This window comes from Spinacia oleracea, chromosome 4 (assembly GCF_020520425.1).
Source record: "Spinacia oleracea cultivar Varoflay chromosome 4, BTI_SOV_V1, whole genome shotgun sequence".
In the NCBI taxonomy this organism is placed as follows: Eukaryota; Viridiplantae; Streptophyta; class Magnoliopsida; order Caryophyllales; family Amaranthaceae; genus Spinacia; species Spinacia oleracea.
Window position 1 is genome coordinate 91,396,337 of NC_079490.1, and position 12,284 is coordinate 91,408,620.

At 38.8% G+C, this 12,284-nt stretch overlaps 1 protein-coding gene and 1 long non-coding RNA gene across 3 annotated transcripts; one reads left to right on the forward strand and one right to left on the reverse strand.

Annotated features, from left to right (window-relative positions):
- Positions 1-4,095: 4,095 nt before the first annotated feature.
- On the reverse strand, positions 4,096-10,361 carry LOC130459216 (uncharacterized). Of its 2 annotated transcripts, XR_008918460.1 has the most exons (4): positions 9,660-10,360; positions 6,844-6,983; positions 6,377-6,724; positions 4,096-4,247 (listed from the first exon to the last, which is right to left on the reverse strand). It is a non-coding gene; the product is annotated as an uncharacterized lncRNA (long non-coding RNA). The 2 variants fall into 2 exon arrangements; XR_008918459.1 differs by having other exon boundaries at positions 6,377-6,983; positions 9,660-10,361.
- A 56-nt stretch (positions 10,362-10,417) lies between these two features.
- On the forward strand, positions 10,418-11,495 carry LOC130471702 (uncharacterized). The gene is made up of 2 exons (XM_056841968.1): positions 10,418-10,856; positions 10,909-11,495. The coding sequence occupies exons 1-2, from the start codon at positions 10,418-10,420 to the stop codon at positions 11,493-11,495; spliced, it is 1,026 nt and encodes a 341-aa protein (XP_056697946.1).
- The last annotated feature ends 789 nt before the right edge of the window (positions 11,496-12,284 follow it).

The window sequence follows — 12,284 nt, forward strand, 5'->3', positions numbered from 1 at the left end:
GCACCGAGCCCCTAGCCTCCCTGCTCCCTTCTCTCTTCCCTCCCTTCGTGCTTCTCTGTTTCGGGAACCCATCTCCCCCCTGCTTCCCCTGTTCTTCGTACCCAACTTCAAAAAAAAAAGGACGAGTTCCAGTAATTTGGAACTTTGTTTTTATTTCTGAAATTAAGCCCAACCCCTTTGTTCTGGCCCAATATCCCAAAGTAAGCCCTTTTTATTTATTTATTTATTTATTTATTTAAACACTCATATTAATCAATTGTTATCATATAAATTTCATGATAATTTCAGATTCATGTTTTGACTGAAAATTTGGATTTAAATAATATTTTCGTTAATTAATGAAATTAAATAATATTCATGTAAATCGATTTATGAAACTTTGATTGAAATTTCGTTTAATAATATTTTCAAGAAATTATAAACATTCATATTTTTATTAAATTCATCATTTCAATATTCACTATTTATAAAATTATTATTTATAAATTTGGCAATCTAAATGTTTTATGAAAATAAATAGTTACTTAAACATTTCAATAAAATAAATTATTAATAATGATTTAAAATATAATTTGACAGATTTTTGGGAATAAATAATATTTCATTAATTCCGAAATTATAAAATACATATTCATTATTTTAAAATCATATTAGTTTTAAAGAAATTTATCGTTTTAGTAATTAATTCAGTAATTTGATACTTTGAAAGAAATCGGACTCGGAGCTCAGGACGAACGAACCAAGGAAAAAGGCCTGTCAAATCGTGGAATTGAGGTAACGGTTATTGCTAGTACCCGCAATCCCTTCGAAATGTATTTATGAATGATGTTATGAATGATTGATGTTTTATAATGATGTTTTATGATTTGCGGGATTACAAGTATGATTTGATTGAATTGTTTTACGATAATGCAGCTTTATGCAAAGTACTGATTTAATGAATTATTATTCCTGAAAGAAATGATTTTATGAAATAACGAGATTTAATGATTTTATTGAACTATCCTGAATAAGTGAGATTTTCCTGATTAATGTCCTATTTAAAGAAATGTAAACATGATAAAGGAAAGTGTAAGAACTGGTCAAGTTCCCCCTGATAAGAAGCACTGGCTTCCCCTGAAATGGAACCAAGGTTCCCCCTGATAAGAAGCACTGGCTTCCCCTGAAATGGAACCAAGGTTCCCCCTGATAAGAAGCACTGGCTTCCCCTGATATGGAACCAAGGTTCCCCCTGGTAAGAAGCACTGGCTTCCCCTGTTATGGAGCAATGGCTCCCCCTGTTATGAAGCACTGGCTTCCCCTGTTCGTAGGAGACGACCTACCATGTTTTACTGTAAAATCCTGACGACCAGAATAATACTGTTAAAAGGAAAAAGATTAATGAAATGATGTTCCTGAAATAATGTTCCTGAAATGATATTCCTGAAATGATGTTTCTGAAATAACGTTTCTAAAATTATGTTTCTGAAATAATGATGCTTTTGAAATGATGATTTATTAAATGTTTTACTATATTCTATTCTCCCTGTGTTATTAAATAAAATGAATTGAAATGATGTTACGATGCTAGGGTAACTCGTTACTGAGTCTTCGGCTCACCGTTTTGTTTTCTGTTTTAGGTACTGCTGGGGACCACGGAAACGAGTAGTGGCGAGGATTTTCACTATTGCTAAGTTCACCTAAGTTATTGTTAAGTTGTAACAAGTTTCAGTAAAGATTCGAGATTAAGTTACGTACTTTGATTAAGGAATTAAAAAGGATTATTATGTTAAGTTTGGAGTTTAATAGCTTATGATTGATGGTTGCCTTGTAATTCCCAAGAGGGAGTTACGGCAGGTAATGTCCCGACCAAATTAGGGTAATTCCGCTGCTAATTATGCTTTAATTATTGAATTAGAGGTCGGGGCGTTACACTCATAGTGGCTTGTTGCCCACTTTTGCTCAACTTTTCGTGTTGGGAATTAGTCTATTTTTTAATCTGGAAGGACGCTCCCAAACCTCGTGAACGAATGTCGAAAAACGAGCTTTACAAACGTCGCGTTGAAGCTATGGAGCAGCGCATCAGCCTTCTTTAAAGGGAGAACGAAACTTTGCAGTCGCAGGTCAGATCCGCTACCTCCATCGCCACCGGGTCAAGGTTCCAGTACCATCGAGATACCTCTGGTCTTAGCTGCCGCTTCGACCTCGACGTTGCTCCTGACCATCCCCTACATGTACCGTTTGGCGAGCCCGGAGGTCCAGTCCTGGAACAGATCCGCGAATTCGAGCCCCTGCCAAGTCAACCCCGACAAAATCCGGGTTGGCTACCCCCTCCTCCAAGCCAATCGCTTTCCATGGGCGCATCGGCAACCATCGCAACCTCGACAACCGCCCAAGCCATCTTACCTCAGATAGGCACATCCCAAGTGGCGGTATTCGCCCCTATGTCGGCACCCGTCTCCAACCCGGTATCCCGTCCGTTACCTCCTCCAACGGTAAATGTGTCGATGCCAGTCCCTGTCTTTGCGCCATCACAGAGGCCGACTCCAGCACCAACGACCCAAGCGCCGTGGGATCAACTCTTCTCCCAGCAAGTCGTTCAACCCTTCGTCAATCTAGTCACTTCGGCACCGGGAGCACCTCCTCAGATAATGGCGGTCCCCTTAACCAGCCAAGCACCACAAGCAGCTTTCCCGCATGCGCCACTCTGCCCAGATTCCTCTAGAAATTATTCCATTTTACAATACCCCTATCAGGTCAGTTATTCCGGTTAGTCACGGTTATGTAACTCCTTTTCCTTATGTGGCAGGTACCAACGTTACCCTGGGAAATCTCCCATCATGCAACAAGTCGTGCCGCAGTTCACCCCCCATCAAGCTATACCCACAAAACACCTACTACCAACATATTCAAGCTAGCCTCACCGAAACATTCAGCCCCCTCGTCCTGGTGCTCAATAGCATCTTCGAAACACCAACCACCAGCTCCAACAAATCATGACCATGATAAATAAAGTCCCCGGAGTACCCACACCAATCAAAGAAGCCAGCCTGGACAGTTATGCTGACTCGCCATATGTTGACCCCATCGATGCCATCGACATCCCCAAGCGATTCAGTCCACCCAATATGCCCATGTATAATGGAACCACCGACCCCAGAAAACATATATTAACCTACAAACAGCTCATGATGACGATCCCAGTCCCCAAGCACATGAGGGAAGCCAGCTTGTGCAAAGGCTTCAATTCGACGTTAATCGGACCCGCTCTGAAGTGGTTAACCAGTTTGCCAAATGGGTGCATCACTTCCTTTGTGCATCTCGACAATATGTTAAACCAGCAGTTTGCCAGCAGCAGAGGGTTAGAAAAGCAGACAAGTGATCTATACCGTGTGGTCTAGCGGCCGGACGAATCTTTGAAGGATTACATAGATCGATTCATTAGGGAGAAGGTGACAGTTCCAGATCGAGGCGTTCAGGCATGGGTTGTATGGGGAGACCGATCTGTGGAGAGACCTCATCAAATATCCTTGCAAGACGTTTGAAGATGCCCAAGACAAAGCAATGGCCTAAGTTAGGCTCGAAGAAACTCTCTATTCCAGGAAGGTAACGAACGACTATCACTAGAGGAAAAAACTTGATAAGTTGCCCTTAAAAGTGGCTTATAAGTTGCCCTTCATAAGTGCCACCAATGGGGGGGTCACTTTTGTAAAATTATCAAAAGTTGCCCTTAACAAGGGCAACTTATAATCTTTTAAGGTGCCCTTGTTTGCAACAAGGGCAACTTATGTGAAGCTTATAAGTTACCCTTGTTACAAACAAGGGCACCTTATAAGTTTCACATAAGTTGCCCTTGTTGCAAACAAGGGCACCTTATAAGCTGCACATAAGTTGCTCTTGTTGCAAACAAGGGCAACTTTTGAGTTTTTTTAAAAAAAAAAAAAAATAATAATTCTGCAATATAATTCCTAATATTCTGCAATATAATTTCTGATTTTGCAATATAATTTCTGTTTCATCAAACATCAGCTTGACATTCTCAAAAATGATATAAATTTCAAATTTCTATTAATATTACCGAATTAATTCAAATGTAATTAATTAAATCGTTAAATAACAAAATAATGTAAGAGTCACGAATAACTACAAGCCTGCTCTATTTATTACACTGAGGGTGGTTCACAATCGTTGAAGTAAATAGCCCACTTGTCTCGAACTTCATCCAACTCCTTTTTGGTAAAGGGCCCCTCCCTTGAAGTTTTGAAAACCTTTAAAAGAACACCGTACATGCAAACCAATAAATTAAATCAAGTTTCATATGCGAAAACAAAAATTATATTGGTCGCGAAAACAATTATATTGGCCAAAACTGACATTTTTGGACCCACTACCAACAAACGAACCTCTTTCCACATTCTAACCCTTTTTCATGATTTATATGATTAGTCAGATGATTATAAGACTCATTTCAAGTTCGTTATGCACGCCTATTGGTCATTTGGGTCGATATAGGTCATTTATGGCCAAAAATGGCATTTTCGATCCCAACTACGAACAAACGAACTTATATCCACATTCTAAACCTTTTTCATGATTTAGATGATTAGTTATATGATTATAAGACTCATTTCAAGTTCGTTATGCACACCTATGGTTCATTTGGGTCGATATAGGTTATTTATGGTCAAAAATGGCATTTTCGATCCCAACTACCAACAAACGAACTTGTATTCAAATTATAAACCTTTTTAATGATTCATATGATTAGTTATATGTTTATGAAACACATTTCAAGTTCGTTATGCACGCCTAAGGGCCATTTTGGTCGATATAGGTCATTTATGGCCAAAAATGGCATTTTCGATCCCAACTACCAACAAACGAACTTATATCCAGATTCTAAACCTCTTTCATGATTTATATGACTAATTATATTACTATAAGACTCATTTCAAGTTCGTTATGCACGCCTAAGGGTCATTTGGGTCGTTATAGGTCATTTATGGCCAAAAATGGCATTTTCGATCCCAACTACCAACAAACGAACTTATATCCAGATTCTAAACCTCTTTCATGATTTATATGACTAATTATATTATTATAAGACTCATTTCAAGTTCGTTATGCACGTCTATGGTTCATTTGTGTCGATATAGGTCATTTATGGTCAAAAATGGCATTTTCGATCCCAATTACCAACAAACAAACCTATATCCATATTCTAAATGTTTTTCATGATTCTTATGATTAATTATATTATTATAAGACTTATTTCAACTTCGTTATGCACGCCTAAGGGTCATTTGGGTTGATATAGGTCATTTATGGCCAAAAATGGCATTTTCGATCCCAACTACCAACCAACGAACTTATATCCACATTCTAAACCTTTTTCAGGATCTAGATGATTAGTTATATGATTATAAGACTCATTTCAAGTTCGTTATGCACGCCTATTGTTTTATTTGGGTCGATATAGGTCATTTATGGTAAAAAATGGCAATTTCGATCCCAACTACCAACAAACGAACTTATATTCAAATTCCAAACCTTTTTAATGATTCATATGATTAGTTATATGTTTATGATACTCATTTCAAGTTCGTTATGCATGCCTATGGGTCATTTGGGTCGATATAGGTCATTTATGGCCAAAAATGGCATTTTCTATACCAACTACCAACAAACGAACCTATTTCCATATTCTAAACATTTTTCATGATTCATATGATTAGTTATATGATTATAAGACTCATTTCAAGTTCGTTATGCACGTCTATGGGTCAGTTGGGTCGATATAGGTCATTTATGGACAAAAATTGCATTCTCGATCCCAACTACCAACAAACGAACCTATGTCCATATTCTAAACGTTTTTCATGATTTATATGATTAGTGATATATTTATTAAACTCATTTCAAGTTCTTTATGCAAATCTAAGGCTCATTTGGCTCGATATAGGTTATATTTGGCCAAAAATGGCATTTTCAATTCCAAATATCAACAAATGAACCTAAGGACACTTTCTAAATCTTTTTTATGTTTGATATGATTAGTTAGAGGTTACTAATATTCATTTCAAGTTCTTTATGCACATCTAAGGCTCATTTGGCCCAATGTAGGGAATCGTTACAAGTATCTATTAGTCAGTAAGTTCGGATTTAATTTTAGGTCGCTTTGGGAAAAAGGTTTCAGGTTGTTTCATTATTGGGTGGAGAATTTTGGTTCCCACCATTGCAGATGAATTTTACTTATAGCAAAACAATTGACACCACAATTGCAACTAAAAGAAATGCGGCATGACAATCTCACAGCCTTAATAATCCTCAAATTTCATAATGGAATTATTAAGGTGTTAAGTTTAAGAACACATCAAGTACAACAGAACATTTTTACCTCAATGGCAGAACCAATCATCTGGATAAGGCGGTCAAACACACTAGTCCTCTCCGCTTCAAATGATTTCCAATGGAGGAGACACTTGTAAATTGGGAATGCAGCCACAGGCTTTCCCTGATTGAAGCCAATATTTTTTGCCACACAATGAATGAGAGCATCAACATTCTACTGAAACAAATATACAATCTCTGATTAGAATGACAACATGAATTACTACTACTTTTCCAAGGTGCTCCTAACACATATTGGACTAAATTCTGAACTTGAGTTTATAGGTGCTCTAACAATGATTGTTGTCAAAGGATCTTATTTTCTGATTCCATGTCAAACATTTTCTCTTCCAGCCTGTAGGAATGGACCACCACTTCATAAGCAGCTTCAAACCAAGTAATAGTATGTATATCCAAAATAAATTAACAAATCTATAGTTGAAATGAAACATAAGAATGTAGCACTCAATAAACCTTTGCATATTTGTTTTCAGCTTTATCATTCTTGATTCTGCATCAAGTGCCTGTTTCAACCGTTCTTCGCTGATTTTACTAGTTTCTTAAAATTTCTTCTCTGTTTCATCAATTTTCTGCTCCAGAGAGCTAACTAAGACCTGCCAATAACAAGAAACTAGACTTAAACCAGCATTTATCGGAAGCTGATTGAAGGATACCTTGCACCAGGATTCAATCACGCAGGTAAATACAATATGAGCTTAAATGTAATATGCTCAACTCAACTAGTGATCAAGATGGGCTAAGTTGAGCTCTAGTTCAGATTCAAATGAGAGCCAGTAAAAAAAATGTGTTCCCTTTGTCTGCATCTAGTAGTAACATGGCTGGTTCAAAACTACACAAGCATAGAAATAGTCCTAAATGATGAACCGCTGAAGTGTAATGACTGTAACGATCAGCAGCTGAACATATCAGTTTTTGATGTGTTCAGCAGCTGATCTGCTGATGCTGATCTGCTGTTGCACAGATCAGAAACTCTGTTGTGTTCAGCAGCTGATCTGCTGCTGGTGATCTGCAGCTGAACAGATCAGTTTCTGATCTGTGCAACAGCAGATCAGCAGCAGCAGATCAGCTGCTGAACACATCAGTTTCTGATATGTTCAACTACTGATCTGCTGCTGCAGATCTGCAGCAGAGCAGATCAGAAACTGATCTGTTCAGCAGCTGATCTGCTGTCAGGCTGCCATAAGTCCCTCGACAATAAATTAAAGTGAAGATGGTTCCCAGGCTGCACGTCATACTAAACCAGCAAGACACAATACTGGTGCCAAAGTTTTTAGATTCATTTGTCTCTAAGATTTTAGAAACCTATCAAACAACTACCAATTAATTAGAGCCTAGTCGTGTCCTTATATATCATTTACATGTTTGTAAAACTAACATCTAGTAAATTACAAATTTTACGTAACACAAAAAACAGAAAATTTAAACAACTATCACTAAATCTAATAGCCAGAACAATTAGCCAGCAGTTAGTTGCCAAATTAGCAGCCATCTTCACTCAATCTGAACGGGAGAATATACAAAATTATCCCAGTGTAACGTGATGGAGAATTTATGTGAATCTCTTTCTTAACACAAAATACTTTGGTTGTAAAATTCAAAGGTATCACCATTCTCCTACGAAATCTAATTAATTAGGCCCCATTCGTTATTGTTTTTTGCATCAGTTTTCTTTTTTTTAGAAAACTAAGAACAAAAATATGGAAACCACAAAAAGTAGTTTCGATTTTCTTGTTGTCATTTTTCAAATCAATATGATTTATATAGGGATGTCAACTTTTAAGTAAATTAGGAAATAATAAAGTTAAAAAAAGATAGCTTCTACAGACTTACATTACCTATTGTACCAATGCCAGCAAATGCGATTACCAACCAATCTACAAGATTCATAAGCTCCTTCAATTATAAATGGGAGAAGATGGAAAGTATAACAAGTCCACATCAAAAGAATATAACCAGCTTAGCACGATGTTGACCATTAAAAGTTGTTGTATGCAGCATAGGCTTCATTTATAGTTGACAATTTAGAATAAAATACACAGGGATTGTTGAGAAAAGATGTAGGAATTCGAGAAAAAGTGAATTCATTACCAGGATACAGGCGATTAACAAGATTTATAGAAGAAAAAAAATACAAACATATAAGCTAAAGAGAATATTCAATTTTATTTCATAACTATCACCACTAAAAATATGGATCCCACAATGGGCGCATGTGTAGATGCTATATCAAATGGTTGAACTGAAAGTAAGCATTTCATGATGTGTATTTCTACAAACTTATTAAGATTTCATGCTGTGCATTTCTTCAAACTGACAAGTGACAACCATTGGCTTCTGGATTCGTGATTCACCCTATTAGAAGGCAGGCGGTCTTTTTACGTAGTCGCCTCTAGAGTCTAGGATGCCCCATTAATCAAATCCAATGTATAAACTAAATGAAATATATATCGCAAATTCTAAAAAATTTCCAATTATAAATGGTAATAATAAGCTCTCTTAACTATTATAAACACCCCCAAGTCCCACCCCCCACAAATTATATTTAAAGAAGGAAACTACAGAAAGTCGATTAAAAAGGTTCATTGAGCCCCAACAAAAAGGAATAAACACTTCCTAAACAGTAAAGACCTCTTCTCAACAACTAAATAACCTACACAAACTTTTTCTTAAAAGAAAACTGATGGTACTGTCTATCTGCGAATTGCTAATAACACTATGCAAAACTTACGTTCAGACCACCAAGCTACCTATTCATAATCAATTAGCAAAAAAACCAAGCCTGCTTTAACAATTTTCGTACATGTTGAGGTTCTAATTTTCGTACAAGTGGAGGTTCTGACTGAAGTGCCTAGTTTCCCATTTAAAAAAGCTTACCATGCTCAAACATCCATAAATTCCGAGCCATAATCATGAGCATTCCCACATTATCTTCATAAAACATCTCACAGATTTCCCACTTCTAATTATATTTGATTTCCTGGTAAGCAACTGTCTGACACCATTCTCAATAAACATCTCACGACTTGGCTACAATTCGCTTTACCTGTAAGACTCTTTTCCTCTAAGACAGAGAAGAGTCATGTTTCCAAGAAATAGCAACTCTAGTACTTCGTATGGCTTAGCACATAAAAGCAATCCAAGAAATGTTTTAAAAAAATAGTCCCGAATTCAATTTGTTTTTCAAATTAAACTCTAATTATTAGCATAATCAAGGAGTAAATTCAATTTATTAAGCAAGAAAAATTAAAAGAGGGAAAATGAGAACACACCATGAAAGAATCATCTCCGGCCTTAAATTCACCTGATTCGACATCCGAACCAACCTTCTTTTCAGCTTCGGCAACAACACCACCTTCATCGTCAACTATCTCACCTTCCTCCATATCATAATCGACAAGATGAGGCGGCTTGGTCACCTCCTCCGCTACTTCCTCGACGTTTCCTTGATTTCATCTTTTTTGTGCTTGGAGTTGCTACGGCGGTGGTGATGACGATGGCGGCGATAGTGGCGGTGCTGGTGGCGCTTGGATATTTCCGGTGAATCATCATTGGTGAGAGAGAAGTTGTGCTTGTGGTGAGATTTTTGGGAATCGGTCGCCGGTGAAGTGACGCAGCTAGGCCGGTGAAGAAGAACAACCCTAGTTGGAGGTCAACGAAGAAGAATGGTGAAGAAGCACTGCGCCGCGCCGGTGGTTGGAGGCCGGTAAAGAAGAACAGTCGAACGTTGGAGGCGGTGGTGATGGTGATGGTGCGCGGTGATGGTGGCCGGAGGGTTGAGTGTGGACGAGAGAAGAAGGAGACGTGAGTATGGAGAGGTACGAACGTGACTGCTGCAAATGAAGGGAAATATGTGAATTGCGTGAACTGCTTAGGTCTCAAGTTGCCCTTGTTTCAAATTGGAGGGAAAGTTACTATACATTTTAATTTTTTTTTTTTTATAATTATTATAAGTTGCTCTTGTTGTATAAGGGCAACTTTTGATGAGCAACTTATAAGGTTTTTTCCTCTAGTGTATACAAAGACAGACATGCGGCTACCCTACCCTAAGAGGAGAGATTATTGTCCTGCCCCTTACTCCCGACCTGAACAAGTAGCAGTGGTGGAAGAAGACGACGACACCGATTGGAAGAACAGTCCCGACCTACCTCCCAGAATTAACGAATATTCTTTTTCTGTTGACACTGTAGGTCTGATAAACCACCTGTCGAAGATGGGGAAAGCAGTGCAATGGCCGCCAAAGTCCAGCAAGCCAGACTCAAAGAAAGACCCCTCGAAGTGGTGTGATTTTCATGCCGACATTGGTCATACCACCAATGAATGCGTGGCGCTAAGAAGAGAAGTCGCATACCTATTAAAGAACGGATACCTCAAAGACGTCATGTCCGACAAAGCTCGAGGTGTCGTCAACAAAGACAACTCTAATTCTCCTTCTCGACCTCCTTCACCTCCCCCTCATACTAAAAACTGTAAATTTCATTGCTGGAGGTTCTGACATTTGTGGTTTGACTTATTCTGCAGCAAAAAGGCACACTCGAGAGAACGAGATCGACATACCAGCGAGGGAAGTTGCTATAAAACACCTGACCCCTATATCCTTTGACGAATCTGAAGCTGGTGACATCTCTGACAAACATACTGACGGTCTGGTAATATCTATTCCCGTTGGGAATTGTATGATCAGACGGGTCCTTGTCGACAATGGTAGATCCACCAACGTTATGATGCTCGATGCCCTCAAGGAGATGGGGATGAACCCAGACACCGACGTCGTTAAGAAATCTACGGTTCTTATAGGATTCAGTGGCGAAGCGAAAACTACTTTCAGAGAACTCACATTTCCCGTCTATGCCCAGAGAGTCAACCAAAAGGTAAAATTATGTGTTATTGATTGCCCATCATCTTACAACATTATCTTTGGTAGGCCATGGATTCACGACATGAAGGCCATCCCATCGAACCTATCACTAAACCATCAAGTTCCCAACTCGGTGGTGGGTTTAGGAAATCAAAGGAGATCAATAAGAATCCAAAGAGTGTTACAAAGCGGCACTGAAGCCTTCAGCCACCAACAAATCCTCATTATATCAACTACAGTCCAGCTCTAACCCTACAAGCTACAAAGAACCGAAGTCTGAACAACACGACGAAGTCATCTTAGATCCTGTCAAACCGGAGCAAGTCGTCTTCATTGGGTGTGATGCGCCAGGCGACATCAGGTCGGAACTCATAACATTCCTCAAAGCCAATGTAGATTTTTTCGCATGGTCCCACGAAGACATGCCGGGAATAAGTCCAGACGTCATCACTCACAACCTCAACGTCGATCCATATCATAAACTTGTCAAGCAGCAGCAACGAAAGTTCGCCCTAGAGCGTAATCAAATCATAAACGATGAGGTCCAACAGTTACTTGATACATGGAAAATCACAGTAGTCAAATACCCAGATTGGTTGGCCAACGTCGTATTAGTCAGGAAAAAGAACGAAAAATGGCGCGTCTGCATAGACTTCACCGACAACAATAAAGCATCCCCCAAAGACTCCTTCCCACTACCTCACATTGAAACCATGGTCGACGCTACTGCTGGGCATGAGATGCTCACCTTTATGGGTGCCTTTAGTGGATACAATCAGATCCTGATGCACCCAGACGATCAGGAAAAGACCGCCTTCATCACGGAACGGGGAACTTACTGTTACAAAGTCATGCCTTTCGGCCTAAGAAATGCCGGTGCGCCCTACCAACGCTTCGCCAACAAGATGTTCAGGAGACAGTTAGGAGACACCATGGAAGTTTACATTAACGATATGCTGGTCAAATCCAAGAAGGCCTCATATCACATTTCACATCTACAGCAAGCCTTCGACGTCTTACGTGAGTACAACATGAAGCT

Coding starts and splice junctions, on each gene's coding strand:
- LOC130471702 (XM_056841968.1), top strand. CDS start 10,418: ATGCGGCTACCCTACCCTAAGAGGAGAGATTATTGTCCTGCCCCTTAC. Junction 10,857..10,908: donor TCCCCCTCATACTAAAAACT/GTAAATTTCATT, acceptor CTTATTCTGCAG/CAAAAAGGCACACTCGAGAG.